This window comes from Zonotrichia albicollis, chromosome 6 (genome assembly GCF_047830755.1).
Source record: "Zonotrichia albicollis isolate bZonAlb1 chromosome 6, bZonAlb1.hap1, whole genome shotgun sequence".
In the NCBI taxonomy this organism is placed as follows: Eukaryota; Metazoa; Chordata; class Aves; order Passeriformes; family Passerellidae; genus Zonotrichia; species Zonotrichia albicollis.
Genome location: NC_133824.1, coordinates 15,674,394 through 15,698,731, shown reverse-complemented (window position 1 = coordinate 15,698,731; position 24,338 = coordinate 15,674,394). Strand labels below are relative to the sequence as shown.

At 44.0% G+C, this 24,338-nt stretch overlaps 1 protein-coding gene across 8 annotated transcripts in view; it reads right to left on the bottom strand.

Annotated features, from left to right (window-relative positions):
- ANGEL1 (angel homolog 1) overlaps window positions 1–24,338 on the bottom strand; it is a 113,097-nt gene that overhangs the window by 9,569 nt on the left and 79,190 nt on the right. For 4 of the 8 annotated variants that reach the window (XM_074542574.1, XM_074542575.1, XM_074542573.1 and 1 more), the window contains exons 5-15: window positions 11,213–11,407; window positions 10,163–10,269; window positions 8,873–9,006; window positions 5,928–6,527; window positions 5,188–5,414; window positions 4,550–4,619; window positions 3,724–4,157; window positions 2,924–3,050; window positions 1,971–2,081; window positions 728–797; window positions 154–311 (exon numbers count right to left, since the gene is read on the bottom strand). In XM_074542574.1, coding sequence (XP_074398675.1) covers window positions 154–311; window positions 728–797; window positions 1,971–2,081; window positions 2,924–3,050; window positions 3,724–4,157; window positions 4,550–4,619; window positions 5,188–5,414; window positions 5,928–6,294 — 1,564 coding nt within the window. In that variant the 5' untranslated portion in view covers window positions 6,295–6,527; window positions 8,873–9,006; window positions 10,163–10,269; window positions 11,213–11,407. Of the gene's footprint in view, window positions 1–153; window positions 312–727; window positions 798–826; window positions 1,302–1,970; window positions 2,082–2,923; window positions 3,051–3,723; window positions 4,158–4,549; window positions 4,620–5,187; window positions 5,415–5,927; window positions 6,528–8,207; window positions 8,365–8,386; window positions 8,540–8,872; window positions 9,007–10,162; window positions 10,270–11,212; window positions 11,408–24,338 lie in introns of those variants that run through there. The other 4 variants (XM_074542577.1, XM_074542571.1, XM_074542578.1 and 1 more) reach the window with 4 other exon arrangements.

The window sequence follows — 24,338 nt, the reverse complement described above, 5'->3', positions numbered from 1 at the left end:
CATGGTACATGAGCAAATGTTACTTCCACCTTGTGTATTATTTCAAAGACAGATCCTGTAGATCCACCAGCTAAAGAAATGCACTGCCCATCTGACCTGTCTCATAGTCCTCTTCCAATGTCACAGAGATAAGCCCTGCACTGCCACACTCACCCGCCTTGTTCTCCACAGGCTCTGCTGAGTAGAAAATGTAATCAACAGTGGCTCCAAGCCCCATGGGCATTGTTGTGACCTCTGGGCGTCCCCTCTGTGGCAAGAAGTGGCTGTAGACAGAGGTCAGGTTGAGGCCATGCTGGATAACACCTGAACACCTGCACACAAACAGCCACCAAGAAAGGAAAGAGAATTATGCCTTTTTGGTACTGCAGTCATAGCTGAATGTTCCCTTGCTGATGCAACTGTCTGAACCACTCCTACTTTATGTGCACATAAAATCTTTCAGAACTATTCGCTCCACTTACACCAAAGCAAGACAGACTCTGAATTTCCTTTGCCTTCAATACCCAGTCCTGTACATGCCTATGCCCTTCATTCTCAATCTCACCAACATAATGCTGACAGAACAGCATCCTGCTGCTGGGACAATCCTGGATGGACCTAGCTCTTCCAGATAGCCCTCTTTACCCTCTTTCACTCTCACATTTACTTCAGTCGTTCCTTCAGCCAGATTTTCAGGAAAACAAGGCTGAGTTTGAAGACTGTGGCCATTGAAGGTGCACCAAGTTACCTTGGGACGAATGGCTGAGGATCAGGGTCTTTCACCATGGCAGCAGGCTTGGGCCAGTGTGCAGGGCGGTCTGCAAAGGAGCAAAGAGATTCCAGCCAGACCTACACAGATCCCAGAACAGGCTACTCATCCCAAGTCTGAGAAGCTTCTCCTGAAACCAAACGAATCTTCTTGCCCAAGAAGAGCAGATAGCTTTGAGTCATGAATATCATAAAGGAAAATATCCAAAAAAAACACAAGCTGTAAGACTAACAGGAGCATCTCTAGAGCAGATCAGTGCAAACAACTGAGAACTCATCTTCTGTCCTGCTGAGGACATGTCCTTAAAGCATTCAATATTACCAAAGTCCAGGGTATTTCAACATTTGCTCTCAAAAGAAAGTTTGCTTGTCTTAGCCTACAGCTTACTCAAACGGTGTCTAGAAAGGCAGAAAAGAAAAGGAGAAAGCAGAACCAGCCATGCCACAAGGCCCAGAGGTGCAGGAATGTCTACTGGGTACCAGCTTCCAGAGACATCTATATTGGGACCACCGTGTATCATTACAGTCTTCAGGTTGTTCTCTGCCACCAAAGTCTTGAAGCAGAAAAAAGAAATATACATATCTGTTTCAGCTTAAAAGAAGTTTAGAAGAAAGAGCTTCAAGAAGCTGAATATCAATGCATCTCAAACAACACAGTCAGTGTGTATGAGGGAGGAAAGTGTACTTCTCTGAGCTCTCATGAAATCTAATCATGGTCACAGAAGGCACCCTTCTGCCTTTCCCTTTCCTCACCAGGCATTACCTCCACCTCATGTTTACCTTGAAATCATAGAATCACACAGTTACAAAATGGCCTGGGCTGGAAGAGATCTTAAAGACCATCTAGTTCCATCCCTCCATCCCATGGGCAAGAATGTCACCCACTATATCAGGCTGCTCAGGGCCCCATACAACCTGGCCTTGAACATTTTCCAGGGGTGCGGCATCCACAACTTCTCAGGGCAACCTGACCCAATGCCTTCCTACCCTCTATGTAAAGAATTTTAGGAAGTTTAAAACCATTCCCCTTGTCCCATCACTATATGCTTGTGTAAATAGTCACTCTCCTTCATTTTTTATAAGCCCACTTTTAGTACTGGAAGGCCACAATGAGGCCTCAGTGGAGCCTTCTCTTCTCCAGTCCAAACTCTCTCAGTCTGTCCTCAGAAGAGAGGCTCCACTGAGCCAGGAGAGTGACAAGTTGCAAAGTCTCCCGTTAATACCTGGTTTAGCATCTGTCACACCTTCCAGGAGGACCAGCTGCGGCGGTCGCTCACAGGCAGCATCGCAAAAGCGGAACTGCAGCAGGAAGTCCCGGCTGTATTCGCGTCTCCCTGCAGAGAAAAGCACCAATTAAAAGAAAGTAACTGCAGCAAAGTCACACCTCCAGGGTGTGACCACCTGTATTTCAGACCTTTGGGCCTCTTAGAGCTCTTTAATTTGAGAGAGGCTTTTGTTCCCAAGCACTCTGATACCATGAGACTAGAATGGTATCAGGTTATCACCTGATAACCTACATGTAGAACAGATGTGTAAAAGTAGAAGAACAGAGCAAGCACATCTATTCCTATCCCTCAGATGCAACAGTCATTGTCAGCACAAAGTAAGAATGTCCTCTCCGAGACACCAAAAGTTCAAGGGACTTTCAAGCAGATCAGTTAGTGCACCTCCAAGAAATGTCTGCTGAGAAAAACATTTCTGGAGATCCAGGGTGAATTCAATATTTTAACAAAAGCTATTTTGTGTGGACTCCATTTTTTTTAGTCCTCTTAATGGATGCAGAGAAGAGACATGATTGTAACTGGATCTTAGGAATGATTTCTTTACAGTGGTTTGCAAATACTATCCAAAACCACACCCCAAACACCCGGAGATTAAAGCAATGCCTGCTGAACATAGTTTACAACTGCACAAAAGTGTAAGTCGGGGAATATGAAAGAGACATAGAGCAAGTGTTACTGGTAGAGGAACATTCTGCTCCTCACTAGAGAAAGAAAATGGCAGAAATCCAATAGGTTCTGGAAAAAAATGTATTTAACTCATATACAAAGTAGAAGGAGAGAATCTTTGTCAAGTTCCTCATGCAGCACATGCCCAAGCTACTCAGAGAGACAGCAAGGCCCACAAACTGCCCATTCTCAGCAAACTCATATTGTCAGTGAATACTGGAGCTCACCAGGTTTCTTTGGCTGGCACAGGGTGACATACTGGCACTTGTCTGTTACACCCAGTGAGCTTGGCCACAGTGGGGCCAGCAGCTTCCGTGAATACAATTGCTGGGAAAAGTCTTCCTGACCAGACACCTGCAAGAAGGCCAGGAAAGGAGAGCAAACATCAGTGACAGAGAGCAAATGCACAAGCTATAGACAATGTACATATATACACTTGCCAGGAGCAAGACAGGAGAATGCCCTCTTAGAAAGGCATGAGCTAAGCTACTCAGAGTATGGTAAAGCTATAGTAAACCTTCAGCTGTAGGGGACAGATATAATTAGCTAAAAGTCACCTGACAAGATACTTTACAGGTATCTTATTGAAGTGATGATTTAGCTTGAATGACAACCATATATTTGATCACAGACACACAGTAAGACAATCACAAGAGACCCACTTCGAACTTTTTTTAGAACAAACATCCACAAAAAAATTTCAGTAAGTCTTGGTGGAGTTGCATTTCCCTACACTTCCAGTCACACAGGCACAAAAATTCCATAGGAAAGGAAAAAAAAGATTTGATATTAAGTGATCTATTATCACAAGTGTGCCCCAAGAGAAACCAGAAGAGCAGTGATGGAAACAACATGCACGCACTTGTCTGCTTCTTTCCCCTGCAGCGCTGGAGACACTGGGGAAGACTGCTGAATCATTTTATTCAGTATTAAGACTATTTCCTCACAAGAGGAAGAATGCAGCCATGCATTTCTCTAGCAGCAGACAATAAAGAGCTATCCAATCCCAATTCTGGCTGGCAACTACCTTCCAGGCTGGCATCCCATGGTAGGAAAGTTCACCATTCCGGATGAATTTGTAGAGTGGAGAATCAGGTACAGAGTTCAGGTCTCCACACAAGATGACAGGATAGTAGCTGCCTTCAGTAGTTCTTGCAATTTTGTCAATCTCTGCTAGCAGCAATGCCACCTGGGCCAGTTTGATATCTCCTCGACGGGGATTGAACAACACATGAGTGTTGGCCACACACAGAGGACTGACTGCATTCAGACCTAGACCTTCTGGGAGCACCGGCTGCAGCAGCAGCACCAAGCCCACATTATCCCGGTTGAGGATGTCCAGGCCAGGCCGGAAGTATTCTATGGGGCTGAGACTGATCAGCTGGAACCTGCTGCGCTTATAGCACACTGCACATCCATCTGTCTTCGTCCCGGTTCTCCGTTTATAGAAACAAGCAAAGCCTGAAAAGAAACCAGCACCTGTTAAAAGGTTTATCCAGTCACTACCTCAGGCTCAGCAAGTCTGTATAGAAAAGGTTCCTACTACATTGGGGTACAGCAATATACCCAATTCTTTTCCAATAACCACCCTTCATTATTAATTATCGGAAGTATTTCCTCGCTCCTTGTCCTTCTAGGGCCCTCTGTTTTGTTATTCTTATCTTTCAACTCAGAGACATCAATTGCAAAAGAAAGGACAAAGGTCTAGGCAGATAGTTCAGAAGTAGGGCCAGCAGCCACCTGCAAACAGGAAGAGGTCTCTTGAAACTGAGCACTTTGAAGATGTTAAGCAGGAAGCACTGCTTGGCCAGTCCCATGAGCTGGATGTACAGACCCACAAAAGCAGGACATACCCATCTCCTTGAATGTTGGTTCCAGTTGCTCCCAGTAATGGTTCTCTTGCACCTCCTGGAGACACAGAACCTGGAAGGAAGGCAGAGACCTCACTTGCTCCACAAGTATTCGCTAGTCACCTTGTTTTGGGGAAGGAAGAAAGTGGAAAAGTGCATTCACACACCAACCCTCCAAACAGAAATGTCATCACTGCAACTCTGTCCCGTACTTTCCAGATGAAAAGCACTAACTTTCTGGGTCACAGTAGCACATCATTCAGTTTTCCAGCAATGAGATAAAAGATCCTTCATCCCACAAAGAGGACTCAAAGAATAAGAAATTCATGGAGTCCTCTTCTATGCAGACTTCTCCTCCTGTACTGCCTTAGAAGACAGGTCTTTCTTCCTCTACTTCTGGTGTTTATAAAAGTTAAGCCCTGCTATCTAAGTATGACTAGTTTCTACAACCAAAGCAAGACAGACACCAAAAACATGGTCTGTGAAAGTCCACACTCTCAGACCAATCAGTGTCCAGTTACCAAGCAGGCAGCATCTTCCTAGGACTTGCCCCCATCTTTTTCTTTTCTTAATACTGTTAGATCAAACAAGGAATTCGAATTCTGGTGACACTGATGTAGAGAGGGCTTAGTCATACTTACATCAGGATCCCAATGCTGGATCTCCTGCAAAAGGTTTGGAAGGCGGTAGCTCCAGTTCAGGATGTCTGGATGACAGTGTACATAGAGATCAAGGCCCTGCTCCACCAGGTCCTGGGCAAGGATGTTGTAAGACATGACTCGAAATTCAAACAGGGGAGTGTTTTCTGAGACCTGCTCTAAGACACAGGGCTGGACAGAAAGATCCTCCCAGTCTCTCCATAAGATCTCTATATGCAAGAGACAAAAAAGCAAAGTTACAGCCGCACTAGGTACCTTGCTGATACTTTGGCTCCCCTGGGATCCAGAGAACAGCCATTCTCATTCCCCAAGCTAGGGCACTCTAGCCTCTGAGCAAATCCACACCCACTCTGGTTTTCAGGTGCTCTTTCTGTATATCTATGGATAGTTGTCTGTAGGGATGCATAACACATGACCAGAGTCAAGCATACTGAAACACCAGACCCACTTTTCAGTGCTTCCTAGAGCGCAAAGCCATCATTTGGAAACAGTAAGGACCATATATTGATATTCAGACTAGACAGTCTCACAGCACAGAAACCACTAGCTGTGACCAGCCCCTCCTCAGCAAAAACTCACTTTACAGTTTTCACTAGCAGATCCTGTCAACTCTGCAGGGGCAATCAATGTCTTGCTGACAGCAAGCCCAAACACAATAACCTGACCACATTCATACAAATGCCAAACCCAAACTAAACATTAGACTCAGAGCCATCACTGACCATGGTAGGGCACCTCCAATGAGACAGGATAAAATGGCACCGCTTCCTGAATGGGCTGGGCTGGGAGCACTGGTGGCACTGCCTCTGTGTCACATGCTAAACTCCAGGCCAGCACAGCTGGGTCATCATTCAGCACCTCCACGTTGATACCAGCACAGCCAGCTGTCTGGTGATCTGTCTGTGGGACCACAGCTGCCCACGGGGCACTGCCTGCTACAGTCACTGTTTCCTCTGATGGTAATCTGGCCAGTTCAGCCACTGCATGATCTTGCAGTTCTGAAGAAGCCAAGGCATTTAGCTCCAAGTGCTGCTGATCAGCACACTGGGTGAGTTCCGGAGATGTATTCAGGTCACTGAGGCTGGTCATCAATAGCTCTGAACCTTCTAACCAGTCACTAGTGAGTGTAACTGATACTTTCCTCACTGTTGGAACACTCTCACTGGCTGGCAAATTCCCTGCTCCTTCCTCCAGCCACTGCTGGAGAAGGGCTTCTTGCTCTTCTGGAACTGATCTTCCTCTGGCTGCAGCAAAGACACCTTCTATCTGGGTGGACGGGCTCTTCGCCAGAAGCACATTCTTTCGATAGGTAAAGAAAGCATCTGTCATTTAAAAACAAAATCGAAATCAAACAGCTAGAAATGCTTTCTTACTCATTATTTTCTTATTCCAACGCATTTGCTGTAACTCTGTGCAATACAACCATTCAGTATAGTAACCCAAACAAATTATTTCTCTGAGGGAAAACAGTTACAGTCTAAATAACTTCCCCTGCCTCCTCCAGAATGCTAAGCCACAGTCCAAATCCAGTCATATTAGTCCAAGTCACTGAAACTGCAAACAATAGCAATGGCTTTATCAAATCTAGAGAATGCAATTCTAACTCATGCAGCAGCACAGAGAGTCAGCCAAGCTGAAAGGCCTTGTGGAAATATCAGCTCTCAGCAACTTATGTAAAGGCAGTCTCTAAAAGTTAGTTGATTGTGCATGGGCTAAGAAGCTAAGGTCTTGGAGACCATCTTTTGGAGCAAGTTTCTTTCCAGGGACTGAGCAAGAAATAGCAGTCAGCTAAAAGAGTAAAATACATCACAAGAATGCATTGTAGAAGAAAAACCATTCTGTTACTAAGAGATGAAAAATGAAGACACATAGGGACCAACATATGCCTCATTAGAGAGAGTATATGCACAGAAGAAATCCTTATAAGAATTACAGATCACCTGATGACTGACATGTGGCAAAAAAATAAAACCATTTTAAACTGTTTTTAATGTAACATTGAACACAGTAATAGTTCTGCAGTAAAGTAGAAAAAGACAGAGATTCTGTTCACTTGCATCTATACAAGAGACGGCATTTACGCTTCGCTATGAATTCTGCACAGACACTTGTCTCTACTGTTAACTAGCAATTACTGTTGATTACAAATCACTTTTTTCTCTGCATCCCTGTCAGTCAGCCAGAGCAGTAACATAGAGGAGTCAGCAACATTCATGTATAGTTTTACTATATCTTTTGTGTCAAAGTTTTCTGTATGTGTCAGAAATGGAGCTTTAAGAACCATACTCCTCTCTGTCGGTTTGTAATTAAGTTCATTAATGTCAGAAACACCAACACACCAAGGTAATGTTTCCACACGCCCCTGACCAGGCACGATGAGTGCCTGCAAAAGCCTGTTAATACAAAATAGGAGCTGAATTTGAGAGAAGTCAGCTCGCTGCTCACTATGACAAAAGACAGCGTGCCAGTCCAGTATTTGCTACAGGCCCAGGGACAGGTTCAGGCTGGAAGGTGGCTTTACATGAGCTCAGTAATCAGGGATTGTAAAGTAGCAGCAGGATCTAGGGAAACTAAGTGAAATAGCGATGCACACGAAACATAAGTCCATCCACGAAGTCACCCGCAGGTCCTTGGGGGATCACAGATCTCTGAGCTGCCCATCTCCAAGTATCTCCCCCAGCCTGGAGAGCAGGTTGGCGGCAGGAGCTGGAGCCCCTGCGCAAAGCGCACTCTGCCTCTGCAGCACAACAGCCGGCAGCTGTTCCCTCCACGCACGCAGCTCCCCGCGCTGCCCGGGGACAGCAGCCCCGGCCCGGCAGCCCCACGCCCCATCTGCCTAGGGCCGGGGCCTGGGGAGCTCCGGGGCAGCTGCGCCGGCCCCGGCCGCCGGGCCGCACCCCCCTCAGGCCGGGGCGGGGGACGGCGAGGGACATCCCCGCCCCTCCGGGCCACCCCCGGCAGCTCCCCCTGCCCCCGCCGCCGCCCGCCCGGGGCCGGGTTACCTCGGAGGGCCTGGAGGAGCCGCGCCGCCGGCAGCAGCACGTAGCAGAGCACGGTGCCGATCATGCCGCCCGGCCCGGCCTCCACCGCCCCCAGCCCGGCCCCGCCGCCGCGCCGGCCCCGCCTCAGCTACGGCCTCACGGCGCGGGCTCGCCGGCGCCCGGCGTGCCCGGGCACTCACCGCGTCGGGCCCCGGGGCTCGCACCGGCTCGGGCCTGGGCCTCCCCGGGCGCCGCTCCAGGGCCGCCCGCTCCCGGGAGGCCGCGGCCCGTGGTGGGACGGCCCCGGCCGGGGTGGGGCAGGAGCGCAGCCTGCGGAGGGGCCCGGCAGCCGTGCTGTGCCTGAGGGGTCAGAAGCTGTGACCCTGGGCTGAGTGAAAGTTGCTTTATGGCTCCGCCACCCTGAAATTTGTGGTTTCAAACAAAAATTTTCACCCCCTGTTCTCCAGAAATACAAACAGGAAAATTTCCATGATTTCTTGTCCCCTGGGAAGCCACCTTTTGCTCCAGATGTTGCACGGGCTTTTCGAACAGCACTGATAATTGCTAAGGTTTTGCAAAGCACAACCTCTAGGCGGCAGTGGCGATGGGGAAGACAGCAGAGCAGGAGTGTGCCCTCACTTGGTGCTGCTGAGAGGTCATCAGAGGCTGGCAAAATCAGTCCTCACCTGGCTATGAGTACTCTGCCATTTGCAAGTTGAGATCCATCACGTGCTGAAACCAGGCAGTTGTATATGAAAAGCGAAGTCCTGGTTGAAGTCCAGAACGTTTGTGCTTCACTCCACAATCACGTTTTCAACACCTGAAGGCAAACAGATTGAGCTAAGCACACTACAGCTTTTTAAGACCAAATACACAATTCTGATTTATAATCTCAGTAGCCTTCTTCCAAACTCTGAGTACCTGCAATGAAGTCAAGATTCATATTATCCCTGCCTTTTGCACTGATGAATGCTGCCAAACTGCCCCCTTCATGGTGACCAGCTGCCATCTCATGGGTCGTAATTAAATTAAACAATTACTGATGTGCAGAAAATCACACTGTGAAAAGCCAGTGTTCACAAAAAAGACAGAGGAATCTTGCAACTTTGGCCGTACTTGGCCATACAAGTCCATTTGGCCCTACTTCCATGGGGTCTCTCTCAAATTTTTGGAGGACACAGCCTCCTTTTCTCCTAAACTCCTGGCTGCAGGTTGCCCTCTTCCTTTCCCCATTAGCTGAGGCACTAGGAAGGTAAAGACTTCCCAAACCACCTACTACATATTGCCTTAAAGTTTAGAAACTCAAATTATCTAGCTACTTCAAAAAATGCAGCTTAATATTCATTAAGACATTATGGCCCATTTCGAAGACATTAACATCCATTTCTTGTAAAATCCCCCCAGCCATTCTTTCAGAACTTGATTGGTTCTTTCAGCTGGAGTTCTTTGTGAAGACATTGAGACCCATTTCTCCCATTAGCAATTAGCACAATGAGTGTCCACAGCTAGGATCTGAGATGATGTTATAATGTATATAAATAATAATCCTACCACTCTTTTTCAAATTTCCATTTACAGAACACCACAGACCATCGAAGCAGGGACTTGTCTCAAATCCCACAGATGTCTCTGGCAAAGCACTAGACTGTGGTCTCCCATCTCCTGTTGCAGTAACCAATCCATCATTGGTTTCTAGTCAGAGAATGTAGGATGTTCTCCAGAGGAAGGATCTGCAACATTAGGAGCTCATGACTGGGTCATTTAAAACCAGCCTGTTCCTTGAAAGGAAAGATCTAAGAAAAGATCTTCAGAACCCAACCCACATCAGAATTCTCAGACTGAAATCAGAGAAGAATGTTAGCTGGTGCTACAAACAAGCAAGCAGCTGTGGCCAAATCGCCACAGTTGTTTGGCCTACACTAGAAAAATATTCTCAAATTTTGGCAATACAAACAAAGCTGACAATGGTCACCTACTTCAGGGTCAAGCCTTCCACTGGATTTTGTGGTATTTTGGTTTTTATCCAAATGTAATCCTTCCACGGTCTCTAATGACTGGACAGTTTGAGAGATCTTTGTAGAACCTAAGGGAATAAAGCCACAAAAATTATCCTATTATTTGGGAAGTAAAAATATTTCTAAGTCTATAAATTATTTCTGCTCAAGCTCTATCAGAAAGCCTCTTCTGTTACAGGTTTTAGCACCTTAGGAAAAGTCACAAAGTCCTCAGTAAAAAAGATGTAAAATAATAAGCACTGAACCACTTTTGGCACCAACAGGAGTTGGTGGAATGAGTGAGTACTTGATTCAAGGCCCCATTAACTGCTGACATGTTTACAAGCCACACTTTATTACTGAACATACTGGGAATTTGGCAGTAGAGAAGTCTGAATCTGTTCCAGACTAAAAAGGTGAATACATTCCTATCTTCATCTCATTTAACACTATAACTGCCACAGTCTAACTTTATCATGAAATTTTACAAACGGGAACATGAACTTAAAGGAGACAAGAACATTTAGCAATGGCTTCGCGTGACTTTTTCATACATCTAGGGGGAAAGGGGGAAGGTCCACAGCCAAAATCATAGCTATTCTCAGTTATTGTGAGCTGACTGGATCCCAGAATGATGGGGTTTCTGGTACTGAATGTCACCCTTAGGATTCAGAAGGTGCAGGTGAGGTCACATAAGGGTGATGTGGCAGCACAGGGCAACCACAGGCTCTGCAGGGCTTTCTCACAACACCGGGACAGCCCCTGCAAACAGCACACAGGATTCTCCTGTTTGTTTATAAGCAGCATAAATCAAGAACTCAGGTCTTACAAGTGGCATCATTCCTCCTGGAGATGTTTTAACACAAAGCAGCTGTGCTTTTACTGTGTAGGTGTGAGAAACATACACCTAGGATCTAGGAGCTGGCTGTGAACTCTTCATTTACAGAAGAGAAAAAGCCGATGAACCTGTGACTCACTAGTGGTGACACTGAGAATGAATCTGAGAAGGATGCAGGTGCAGGACTTACTTACTAGCAAACTCACTCCAGAAATTCTCAGAAATGGCCAAAGGAAAATCAGCAGCAGCTAAGAGGGACTGTGGTTGCACCAAGCTGATCACCAGTTGGGAAGGTTTCTCTCTTGAGGCCAGGCAGCAATGAGAACAAGGGTAGCAAACAGGGATCCAGAGTACCAGTGGCCAGAGGTGGGAGCTGCCATCTGGGAGCACTTGGAAAAAGCAAAATGAATCATGAGAGGACTTGGCAGTACCAGCTTCCAGGACACTCCACCGAGCTGCCCCTACTGCCTCTAAGAGATGTCAGAGCTCAGCATCTTTTGAGACCAGATCTTGTCTGAGCTCTTCATTGCCCAGGACAGGCAGGGCATGGGGGCAGCAGGGTTTTCTGAATGTGCTGCTCTCAGGCCTTGCTTGTACACAGCAGAGTCAGGTGCCAGGGCTGCTCACAGCTCTTTGGCCTGACTTCCTAACTTAGCATTACAGTTCCCCTCAAAGTTCTAAACCTCCTTTGCCCTGTCATTTAGTCATTACACGTTAATTTCTTATTTTCCTTTGTTGTTATGTATGCAATTGTTTCTGAATGCAATTATTGTAAGGCATGGGGGACAACTCTTTTAGGCTTGTTTTTTCTATATTTAAATAGCTCATAATGCAATTTATGAAGTGCCAAAATTATTTCTAAATCTACCTCAGAAGGCTCAGTCCACACACTGTGGGACTGACTAATGTACTGGGCACATGACTTGTCTCATGACTTTTTTACATGGGATTTAAGCCTATTTTTACCCTTCCTTTTGTCTTTCTCACACTAGAGTAATGCAAGTAAACCCATCATCTGACAAATAAAATCTGGCAGAAGGAAAGGGTCTTAATAAAGGAGATGCAGCTGCAGAGCTGGTTGAAGTGTGGTGATGTGGGTGCCAGCTGGCCAGTCTTTTCCCCTTATAGATCTGAATAAATAGCTAAACTGCTCCACATTCCACATCAGTGCTAGGTGACACCCAGGAAGGGTACAAAATTACAGGTTCATAGCCTGGAGCTCTAAAGGGCAATAGAGAGTAAGGGGAAAAGGTAGTAAAAGCACTGACAGGGACTGAAAAGGAAGATTCATGGAAGGAAAAAAAATATGTATTAAACTATTAGCCAGAAATTATTTTGGCAAAATAACACTTCATAATTTTTTCATGCATTTAGTCCCCTTAAAAGGGAATTTTCCAAATTTTCTTTCTCTATAACTATAAAATAAACTATGAATTGTGGACAAGAGAAGCTGTATCACTTCCAGTGAGTCTGCTTACACTCAATCCCAATATACAATGGCATTCAAATGCTTTTTCTTCTGCCATGCAGGACAAGTATACTGCAAAGCATTCCCAGAGTCTGATCACAGAGTCAGCCCCTGTGCCTGGGGAGTTGTCAGTCAGTTCAAGAGAGGTAGGAGCAGCTGGTATGGTTTTGGCTTGCATGTTTGTGGGGAAATAGGACGAAGATAAAAAATTGCTTTGCCTGGTGGGCTTAGAAATTGAGAAAGGGGAGAAAGGTAGCTTGTGAAGGAATAAGAAACTAATGTGGGAGAACTGTGAGTTCCCTGCACATGGCCTGAAGAACCTGAGGAAAGCTTAGCCCCAGAGTTAGCCCTTCCCCACACTGGGGCCACACCACATGCATGTAGTGCACAGGGAGTGCTGGGCACGAAGCAGGGATGCAGGAGTACATCCACAGCATGTTGAAGAGGGGCTTCAGTCAGACGAATGGAAGATCTGTCACATCCAGGGAGTCACATCTCTGCTAGGCTTGCATTGACAAACTGAATCTGCTTCATGGCAGACCAGAATGAAATGTCCAAAAGGACTGGGCCTCAGGAGTCTGTCTTGCTGGCTGGTGCCTCAGCAGAGAAGGCAATGCAAGCTCCTGACACTGACCTAGGAGTTGAAACTGAATGGTTTCTGACCATCTGCACTCACTAGCCTTTCCATACTGTCAGAATTGTACCTACCAACTGGTAAGTATCCAAAAAGGAGGCCAAGGACATGATCCTGCCAGAATTCTAACGGCCACATGTAATCTGGCTATTGATAAAGGCAGGGGGGGAGAATGGGCATTTCCATTTAAGAGCTTTCCCTTTGACATTAAACATCTTTCTTCAACTACTTTCTACACACCAGGGATATTTATTTGTTCCCTATTGTCTCCTCTAGTTGTTAATAGAGCAGCAGGAAGAGCTAGCTGAAACCAGCAATGGGACTGCATCCCTGTTTGTGCACTCCTGATGAAACACTGTAGCACTTGTGGTCTGCACACCACGGGTTTGCCACAACCCTTCTAGTCTTTTCTGGTGGCTGTCCTCTATTTTCTGCCTTGTGAAGTCAGTCATCTGATAAAACAAGCCTTGCAGTCATTTTTGTAACAGTAGGATTTATCCATGATTTTGGAAGAGAACTTTCTAACGTGGTATAAATGGAAGGAAAGTCAAAAAACACAATAACACAAGAACAAAGACTATCTTGTTGAAGGCTACAGACTGAACTGGAAAATGACTTTGTTGAGAGGGGAATTTGTCTTGAGGTTAGACTGCTGAATGCATATAACAGCATGAAGAAATATGATCTCCAAGTATGGGGTTTGATGAAGGAATTCCAAATGACAGGTTTTTGTGGAAATACAGCCTCCAGCTGCACTGATATGTCTCACTGCAGCTGTGTCAACAACACCAAGATGAAAATGCTGGCATTCTTTCTGCTGGTTGTATGCCAGAATGTTCTGAGCTGCCCTACCTCTGCTGGCAATATCAGCTGCATGCTTAAATTAAGGGGAAAAAAAAAGTTTTTACCTGATGTCAAAAGTTCTCAGTTACACAAAAAAAAAAAATTCAGTCACGTTGCAGACTGGTGAGAAGCTGCAGCCAGTCAGTGGATGACAAGTGGATATGAAAGGAGGATACATTTACTCCTGAAAGTCTGAGATAAAGGCATGGGGAGAACCAGGGGATGATAATGCATAAGGAGTAAAACTGTGCTGTTGTTGCATAGTGTTACTTAATTTTATTAAGTAGTTTAATTTATTTAATAGAGATGGGCACACAATGCACCAGTCATCAATATACTTTTTCTCTGTAGATCCTGAGAAGGCCTTTGCTGACATTATAGGCACAGAGCCCATATGCTTGGAAGCACACAGGCTGATGGAAGGGGTGCGTGCCTCACACTTGATTCAAAATCTGGCTAAGCCTTACATAAATCTGAACCACCATGTTCTAGGACCTAAAAGTGTCAAAGACATTGTTAGTGCTATGGTGGTGAGTAGCCAGTAATGGTGGGGCCAGTGTTCTCAAGAGCAATAGGAATTTTAGGCCTCTCTCAGGCCTGGAAGTCATCAATGAGTACACAGTGTGGGAGTAAAAAAACATAGGAATCCTGGGCATCCCTAATGTTTCTCCTCCTCTGCACATGAAAGTTTTGTGTGGCAACTGATGTCCTTTAATGGAGTTACCTCCAAAAGCAACTGATGCTCTGCCATGGAACACAAGCCCTCAGTGCTTCTAACCCCTACAGGGCCACAGACAGGCTGGGGGGACTCCTGTATGTCTTTGTTTACCTTTCTGTCTTCCCAGTACAACACAACCATTACACAATTAGAAGACAGCTGCATTTTGGTAGAAGGAGCTATATGCATAGGAGAGATGTTGTGAGAGAATTTGTCCCTTCAAGAACTGTACCCGATCTGACATAATTTGTAGTCAAAATTATTGCTCATCAAGTTCAATCTTCTGAAAGATAATCAATTTTATCCAAACAACTGTTGTTCCCAGGCAAAAATGTTCAAATTCTGAAAGTCATGATATTTTCTGCTGCAATACTTTTATAATGTACAAGCTTCTGAAAAGCAGAAGTGTGCATGTAGTGGCAGTCTGGTGAGTCTGGAACTGTTATCTTCATTAGCAGATGTGACAGTAATTACCATAACTAAGTCATTCCAGTTTATGCTTGGCCAACAGACAACATGTATTTGTCAGAAAATTTCATTCTCCAACATGACACAGAGAAACTTTTCTAAATAGATTAAGAGAATAATGCTAAATGTTCAGATATGAACTGGTGGAAATGTTCCTTCAGTTTGAAACTGGGATATACAAAATGCATTTTTTAGGCCATGGGATCTGTGTTACACTGAAAGAAAACAGTCTTGGCAAAATGCCTCTTGGCTCACTGAAGAAAAAGATCTATGTGAAACTGATGACTCTATGGCTTTATTTGTGTTAGGAAGCATACAGGGTTAAATACACCTATAACCTACACATTAATTACTGTCTGGCCAACATTTCTTATGTTGCTCGTCTTATATTACTCCCTTGGTATCCTGGGCACTAAGAAGACAGCAAAACCAATACAGTCATTGGACCCATCCTTCTTATACTCCCTTCTTTTCTTCCAGAACATCTCTATTAAGCACCTAGACACATCAGGAGCTAAAGCCATTGCCAGTTTGCTTTTGGTTAATTTGTCCTACCTCAATGTTTTTCAGCTCTTGGGGGTTGTGTGCACACAAACACTGATGGCAGTAGAAGTGAAGTAACATGTGTTTCATTCCAGTCTCTCACCCTGAAAATACTACTCAGACTATGGGTAAAATCAATCTCTCAGCTATGTCTCTGATGGGAACCCAGATTAGCAGTGGAAAGCTGGACTTAATTGATTAAATATTTGACCTGCTCAATTTCCAGCATCTCTGAAAACCAGTCCCTCAAGAGGAACTTAGTTAATTTCTGGAGCATCTCCCACATCTTTGGGTAATTCCACTCCACAGAGCAAAGTAGTAAAGTGACAAACTTCCCTGTCAGGTTTGGCTGAGGTGGAGTTAATTATCCCCATAGCAGCCCTCATAGTTCTTTGATTTGTTTTGGTAGCTAGAAAGGTGTTGATAAACACAGGAAAATTTTGGCTCCCAAAGCATCAATCAGTGTCTCTCCAACACGCCCCTCTTCACCACTTGGCTGGTGGTAAGCAAGACCTTAGGAGGGAACATAGCTAGGACAACTGATCCAATCTCACCAAAGGGATATTCCATACTATATGACATCTCCTCAGCAATAAGAGCTAAGAGAAAGGCAGGGAGTAAAGGGAAGGGAGGATGGGAATCTGCAGTACATTTATTATTATAATGTTTGTCTTCTGGACCACCATGTGTATGCACCACTATATAACACCATGTGTACTAAAGCCTGACTTTCTGGGAAGTGATGGGAAATAGAGAATAAATATTTTATTTTCCTTTGCTTTAGTGTGTGACCTTTTCTTTTGCCTAAATAAACTGCCTTTATCTTGATTCAAAATGGCTTTTTCTATCTTACTTTCTGCCCCGTTCTGCAGAGGAGAGGAGTGACAGGCTTGGTGAGCACCTGATGTACAGCCAAGGTCAACCCACCACAACTTCTTACAACCAGATAGGGACTGTGATGGACTGGAGGTTCTACCTAAAAGCACATCTTTCTGCAGACCCCAGCACAGCACCAAAGGAGAGATCAGTGCATTGTTAACATACTTTTCTTCCCCAAGAAACAACTTTGGAGAGGAGACTGCACCATACTTTGCTGAGGCATGAATAGTGAGTTACCTGAAATCCAAGGTCATTTGCAGCCCTCACTTGGCATGATTTCACTTGGCAATGCCCACATGATTTCCTGGCATAATTCTGCTAAGTGCTTCGTTCAGAAATAAGAGAGGCTGAGAGGACACAGTGTTGGATGAACTGCATCAACATTTTTTCAGAACAGCTGAAAAACAAACCTTCAGAACCTTCAATAGTGTAAGAGAACACAACTTCATAAAGTTGTGTTCATAAAGACCTGGTGGATAGTACAAAAAACAGGGCATCCAGATCCAGAGCTTTCTGGCTGGCTCACAGGCTCATCCTCATCCCCACAGGTGACTCTAGCAACTATGAGTCGTGTATGGGAACACACCTGCAGCATGAGAAACCACAGTAACAGAGCAGTCTGTCAGAGAGGAAGGAGCTGAAAGAGAAGTCCCTCAGGGCTTATAAAGCAGAAAATTACTAAAATCCCAGAGGATTTGAGCCATTGTTTGTTTTGATTGCAAAGTTCAGGAGCTACTTCAGTTTTTCATAAGTAGCCCAAACATAATGGTTTTAGCCATTGCACAGTAAGCAACAAGAGACACAGACTAGAAAGAAATAAAATGAAGCTGCCTAATCTGTCTGTTCAGAGTGAGAACCTAGTGCTAGTGGTCCTTCAGAGGAAAAGCAAAAAACCAATTAGTATTTCAATAATCTCAGATGCTGTTACTACACTGTGAAAGACTTGCATGAATATCTGAATGCCCTTCTTCCCTCAGTATGTTCCACACACCTGCTACCATGATGGCCACAAGCATGTGGTGTGAGCATCCAGTGTTCCTTGAGCATCTCAATAATGCAATGCCTTCCATTTCATGAACGCCTTCCTTCTCCTGGCTCAGTATTTCCACTGATATGTTATCCCTTTCTAATAAAAGTCCATATATTTAAAATATGGTACAATTACAACTGAAGCGAGGGCAAGGCAATGTGCTCCTGCCTTGAAAAAGCCTGCAGGCAACACAGAGATTGGTACTAAAACTTTTGACTTTCCTAGTCCAGAAAAATGCCTCCCCAAAATTCAAAGGTTTTACATCTCTTCTCCTTCAGCTCACTTGAAGCAGGAGCAGCAGAGATTACTGCAGAATCTGTTTCTTTCTGTTTTGTTTCTAAAAGGAATATTTTTAAGTCAGCTAAATTCACCATCTGCCTCCATCCAACCTTCCATACATGGAAAATCTGGATGAGAAATTCTCCGAGAATGCGAAGCAAGTGTTGGCAGCAAGTCCTATCCCTCCCAGCGCCACAGCAGACATAAATGAATTCACACATACCCTGCTCTAAGTAGAACTTACACCTTGAGGTGTGTGATGCATGTGAATTGGCACTGGCACTCGTACAGCTGGGCACAGCTATCATGTGAAGCTGAATTCCTCTCCTCTGATAATCAAATATAAGAAGAGTGAGTCTTGATATTTTAGATGTGGCAAGGAGAATCTGGACATTTTTCACAAAACCCAGGCAGTGTCTATTAATATAAGAAATCCTCCCTCTCTCTACCTTTCTCCTTCACAATGTAAATGATTTGCTAAGAATTTATTCAAGCACAGGATAAACTGCCTTTGCCACGCAGGGCAATGCCACAGCACTACATAAAATAGAGGAGTATTACCAAGCCCTGGCAAAAGAAAGCCAAAACTGTCTTCTAGTAAGACAGGGGTCAATAATCCCTGAAAAGGCAAAACTGAATAAGCAGCTAAGATTTCTCCAGAGGTGAGAATTGAGAGCTAGCACACCTTCTCAATCCAAGATCAGACTCTAGGAATTCAGCTCAGAAAAGCCAGCTTGCTTACAGAATGTTTACAAGCTGCATTCTCAGCTAGATCTAGCATCACCATCCCGAGAGCCCGCAAATGACACTATGGTGGTTGAGAGGCATCTTTAAAGCTGTTAATGTAGGCCTGTCTCTGGACACCCTGTCTTTGTAAATCACTGCAACCACCCCAGTCTTTGGGCCTGCTGTTTCAGATTATGTAAATAAACGTGTCTGTGTGCCTTGCTCTTAACCTGGCTTGAGGTAAAGTCGCTAGCTCACCCAGAGGCATTCCTCTCTCTCTCTGTAGCCATCCAGATTGTCTTAGGAGCTGATAGCACAAAGGACCTAAACAAGAACATCTTCTGCTGGCCAACATTAACAAAGAAACTTCTCTTTCTAATTGTGAGAATGGGGACTGCACAGGAGGCCCAAGGTGGGGCAGAGATGCTGTTCATGCACTCAGAGAGGCACACAGCAGTGTAATGCCAGACAGCCAGACCTTGTAGCAGGCAGACAACCAGCCTGAGCTCTGATCTGCTGTGCTACCAAGAGGAGCCAAGCGAATGGGAAATGTCCCAAGGGGCACAATCCCATCCAGAGGGGCCCTAAAGCAAGTACCCATTCAAAAGCAGCCCATTGCCTCAGCCTCCTCCCATCACAAGACTGAATATGATGCACATCACATCCCTCTACATGACAGATGGATATATGGACCTGATACATGGAATTTCACATTAGAAGACAGAAAGAAACTAAGAAGGTAACTCCCCTTGACTTGGAAGCTTGCAGACTTTCGTGGGACAGAGACAAGATATGATGAGAAAACAGAAAAACCTATTCAAAGGGACCACTGTTTTCCACATGCCTGCTGAAGGATGGGAAGAAAGGGTCATCCTTGAGGTTACAGCATGCCTTCTGCTAAACATGATATCTTCATTCTCACCATATCTAGATCTATGTCTCTTCTTTTACAGATGGCCAGTAATCCCCTGACCACAGAAGATGCCACTGCACTAGTCACAACCATCAGAAAGAACAGATCTCCCTCCAAATTCAAGACTCCAGGACCATACACTATGCATTTTTAGGAAGTGGGTGGATCACAGAACTGCCCCTTTCAGAGACTTTTTTGCCACTTGCTGTATCTTTTATTTATGCACAGTCATTAATTAAAAAAAGCTCGTATTTGACAACTCTTCCAGAAGCCATGCAGAATCTGGATTTAGTCTAGCTCTGGAGAGGTGCTTGTAGTTTTACCACATTTCACTCACTTCCATTTTCTAACAGCAGAACTAGAACAAAGAGTGAATTACCACTGGAGGACGAATTCTGTTCATCCCCTGAGCTGCCTTTCTCCAGGGCAGCCTAAGATGCTAGATACTGTGAAGTACTTTGATACTCCATCACTGTGTCTGGGGAATAGAAGATGGATGCTTCAAGGCATTGAAAGTAAAGCAGTCCTATTTTAAAAAATGCAAATAAAACATTAAAAGGCTGGTAGGAAGGAAAAAGAAACCAAAGAGACCAAATCTTAGTATACTCTGTAGGAAGGTGGGAGCATGACACATATTATTGTAACTTCATGTGCTGCCTCTGTTGTTTCGAAAATAGGAGACTGAGAAATGCTCCCAAGGTCCTGAGTGAGAGCAGAGGTAACATTGCAGACCAGCATGGGGTAGACACCTGGGTATATTCTAGTCCAGTCCTGGCCTTCCCATCCATGCACTGGTTCTTCATGGCAGGAGTTACAGAAGGTGTCAGCACCCTCAGGGCTCTCCATCCACATTTGGGAGCACCGTGATTAAAGGAGAGTTTTCACAAAAATTAGATTTGGGACTTGGAACGTAAACACTTGAAACAAGCTAAAAATAAAGCTGATGGGCACTCATGTAATGGATTGTACCTAAGTTATATTTGCGTGTGTTTCTTTGTTACTATGTTAATGAAAGAAACTAAAAATAAGCAGAATAAGTAATATTCATCCATAGTCTTTCTTGAGAGTATCAAGAGCTTTCAGCAGAGATAATCTGAAGAACAAGCATTCCTCTAGGGTAAAGATTTTTTCCTGTATAAATTAAGATCAAAGAGAATTATTTTCCAAGTCTGCAAGAAATCAGGCCTCATTCTGCAAAGGAAAACTAAAACTGTATGGATGCAAAGGACTGCATTGCAATAGACATGCTCCTGCTAGTTTTATTACTAATAACCTAAACAATTAACAAAATTTGAAATAATAATAAATTTTAGCTAAATTCTGAGAAATTAAAAGAGATTATTGAAATGCATTTATTTAAAAGGAAACACTTCAGAAACTTTGAGGCAAGGAATTGATCTTGAACCTACATCTCATTATGAATCTGCTTTTTAGGGTTAGCAGTTGTTCTCTTCACCTCACTCTTGCAAAAATCTAAATTACCTGGCATTTCACAAGTGAAAGAGTCAACGGCATAAATTTACAATGACATTTCAGTATCCCAATCAAATACTTGTAGGTAAACATCTAATCTATCTGACAGATTTCATTCCACCTGTGATGTGGGGGGGATACTGTAGGAAGGGGGGATACTGTCGCATTTCAATTCTGAGTAATTGTAAATATACAGTGCCAAAGACCTTGCATTGTCTTAAATCTTTGAGAAATTATTAAAGGGTTAGTCCTTTACAGGAAACTTAAGGGAAAACATAAATAAAAGCCTTTTCTGCCCCTCTTCTCAGTGATGCATGCTTATCTTGACTTCTAAAGAATGAATAATTAGTGTGTCAATAAGAGGAATTTGGAATAAGTACATCCAGAAACCTTTGCATGGATTTGACGGTACAAGCAATGGTGCAGCATACAAAGGCACATTTTTAACAACAGTTAAATCCTTCTGACAAGATTTCTAAGCATGACTGTTCTCTACATTCTTTCTATAATCTACTCTATAAAGAGTTCCAACTTGCACATACTGACAATCAAACATTTTCAGGAATCATTAATCAAAGCAGCCAGCACATGCTCATCTTCAGCACCACAGTACACTGGAAACTACTGGTGCCTTTCAGCTGCCTGTGTGTTGTTTTTCTGGACAGGACTGACTGTGTCAAATATGCAGAAATGCCCAAGCTGGCTCCCTCCAGGTGCTGCCTGACCCCAGCACTGTTTGTTAGGCCAGACATGGTGCTTTGGCTGTGCTGCTCCTGAGGCTGCACTGGCAGTTCCCCAGCCTTGGCATGCGCTTAAGCCATGCCAAATGGCTTCAAAATGGGTTGTCAGCCCTGGAGAGAGCCAGCAGCCTCAAAATCAGCTCAAGCTTTCCTGCTCTGCATTCCCAGGAGTAGGTCACTCTGCTGCTGTCCATAGTGCCAGGATGTCTGAATGGCTTCATCAGAGAGCCACCCCACATCCATCAAACCCTTGGTGCTGAATGAAAGCTAATAACCAGCTGCACCCTGACTGGTTCAAGACTGGATTTGAGTAGTAACAGTCAAGAGCTTATTGCACAGCAGATGATTAGCTCGTAGATGGATCTGCAGAACAGTGGGTCTTAAGTTTCCAAAAAGAAGTTGAAAGAATGCACTGGCAAACTATAAATAAACTTTAGGGGAAAATACAGTGCTTTAACCTTTCACAATGACAGAAACAAAAGCTTTCATAAATTTCCTGAGCTGCCTTGACACTTTCAACAATTAAGTATATAACTAACATAATACATGAACAATTCCCCTGTCATCATGGGTATGAACAAAATCATAGTCATGTCTTTAAGAGCTCAATCAATCCAAAGTAAAATTTAGAGGATAATTTACAGTGGCATCAATAATATTTGCATTGACAGGTTACTTTCTAACATTCCAAACCCCTGAATCAGGACACTGTGCTACTGCCCATTCAGTATATGTTAAAACATAAAACTTGCAACATGAACTCTGAAATGCTGAGCTGTTTGAAATTCTTAGGAAAAAACAAATGTCAGGCCTTCTTCTGCTGACTGGAACTTCTCAGGATTACACAATGAAACAAAGAGCTTTCCCAAAGGTTCTGTTCATCTGAAGACACCCGACCCCTTCCCAGAGAGGATCATCTTTCTTGTGGGCTATAAAGCTCCATTGCTGGAGATATTAATCCTTTAAGGTCTTGGGTGATTCTGATTTTTATTTTTCAGAACTCTATAGCACATTGTGGCCATAAACTGTTCAACTTGCAGTCTGTGTCTTAATAGAATGGAGAGGAAACCTGTCTAGGACTGTCTCAGGGATGAACATGAATCACTTGAATAGCCAAAAATAAGAAGTCTTTGGTAAAGACATTTACTAATGAACACCTATCTTGCACTAAGCTAATTTCTACACAAATTAGTAGATCGTTTTCTGTCTCAAACATGGAAAAAGAGAAAGATGAACACTTATTTTACAGTTGGATCTCCAGGAATTTCCTGAAAGTGAAGAGCAGAGATAGCAGAAGGCACCATCCTTAGGAAAGGATGGCTAATGTATTTATGAACACAAGATAGGCTTTGTTGTTCTCTGAGTGTCCACACTGACTGCACTTTCCTTGCCCTATGTAGCACAATGAGTTGATGAATGAAACTTTCACCAAGTTGCAGGATTTGATGGGTCAAATGCATCCTGAACTAGATGTCATCTACAGTAAGGTCAAAGGCTGTACCACCAAGATCCCCAACAGCATCCAAATCCCATGGAAGTGATTCAGGCAAGCTACTGAATTGTGTTCTTAGCTCCTGTACACAGTACACATGCTGTGGACACTTGGAGGGATGGAGGTTCAAAGGGGTAAGTTTTCCTTCAAGTGAGAAATACAGCCAAATTCCTTCAGAAAAGTAAATACACAAAGAGAATCACAATTTTCACACATCTCAGAACATAGACTGACTAAGCAAAGCCTTTGATCTTCTGGAGAAGGTATTTCCTCGGGATCTTAGAGCACTGAGGGGAAAAAAAGAATGTGATGCTTGCTAACAAATTGATTGATTTCAGGTATGATCCAAATGAGTGTCCATCCTCATCACAAGCCTATCCCAGCAGATGACTTTCATAAAACACTTCTCTGACAGTTTTGCTTTAGCATCAAAATTAATGTGCTTCATAAAAGTAGGATATGGCATTACAAGAACAAGGTATTTTCCATCTGAAATAGATATTGCTCAACTTTTCAACGTCTGCAGTTTCCATGGATAGCAGGAGATGGTGCTGTCCTCCTTTCTGGAAGCCAACACAAGCAATTGATGCTTGCTGAGCTAAATAACACTTTTGCACTACCAGCTTCACTGTGTTTCTTAACTGCTGTGCAGATTTTCAGCTAATTGGGTGAGAATTAGCTGTGGATAAGGCTTCAGATGAACTTAAGCAAAGGCTTGGGCTGTTAGCTCACATCAAACAGTGCTGCTGTGCTTCACAGCTAGTGACACTTGCACTACTATGCTTTGCAGCTTTTAATAGCCATTCAGGTATTCAGGTACCCTCATTCAAACGGAAGCAGAATTCAGAGAAGAGTAACTAAAGTGATCAAAGATCTGGGGGACAGAACTGTCTTGATTAGACAGCCTAGCCAAGCAGTGGCTGCTGGGATGAGGACCAAATAAGCATATGCAATTATAAGGAAAAAAAGCCAGGTTTACTACTGAGTCTTGTTTCAAGGTAGGGGGAGAAGGAGATGTAACTGAGAAGAATGGAATTAACCTGAACAAAAGTCCTTTGTTCTGACAAAAGTCTAACTGCACAAGAAGTTGAGAACTCGTATCTCTCAGTGATGG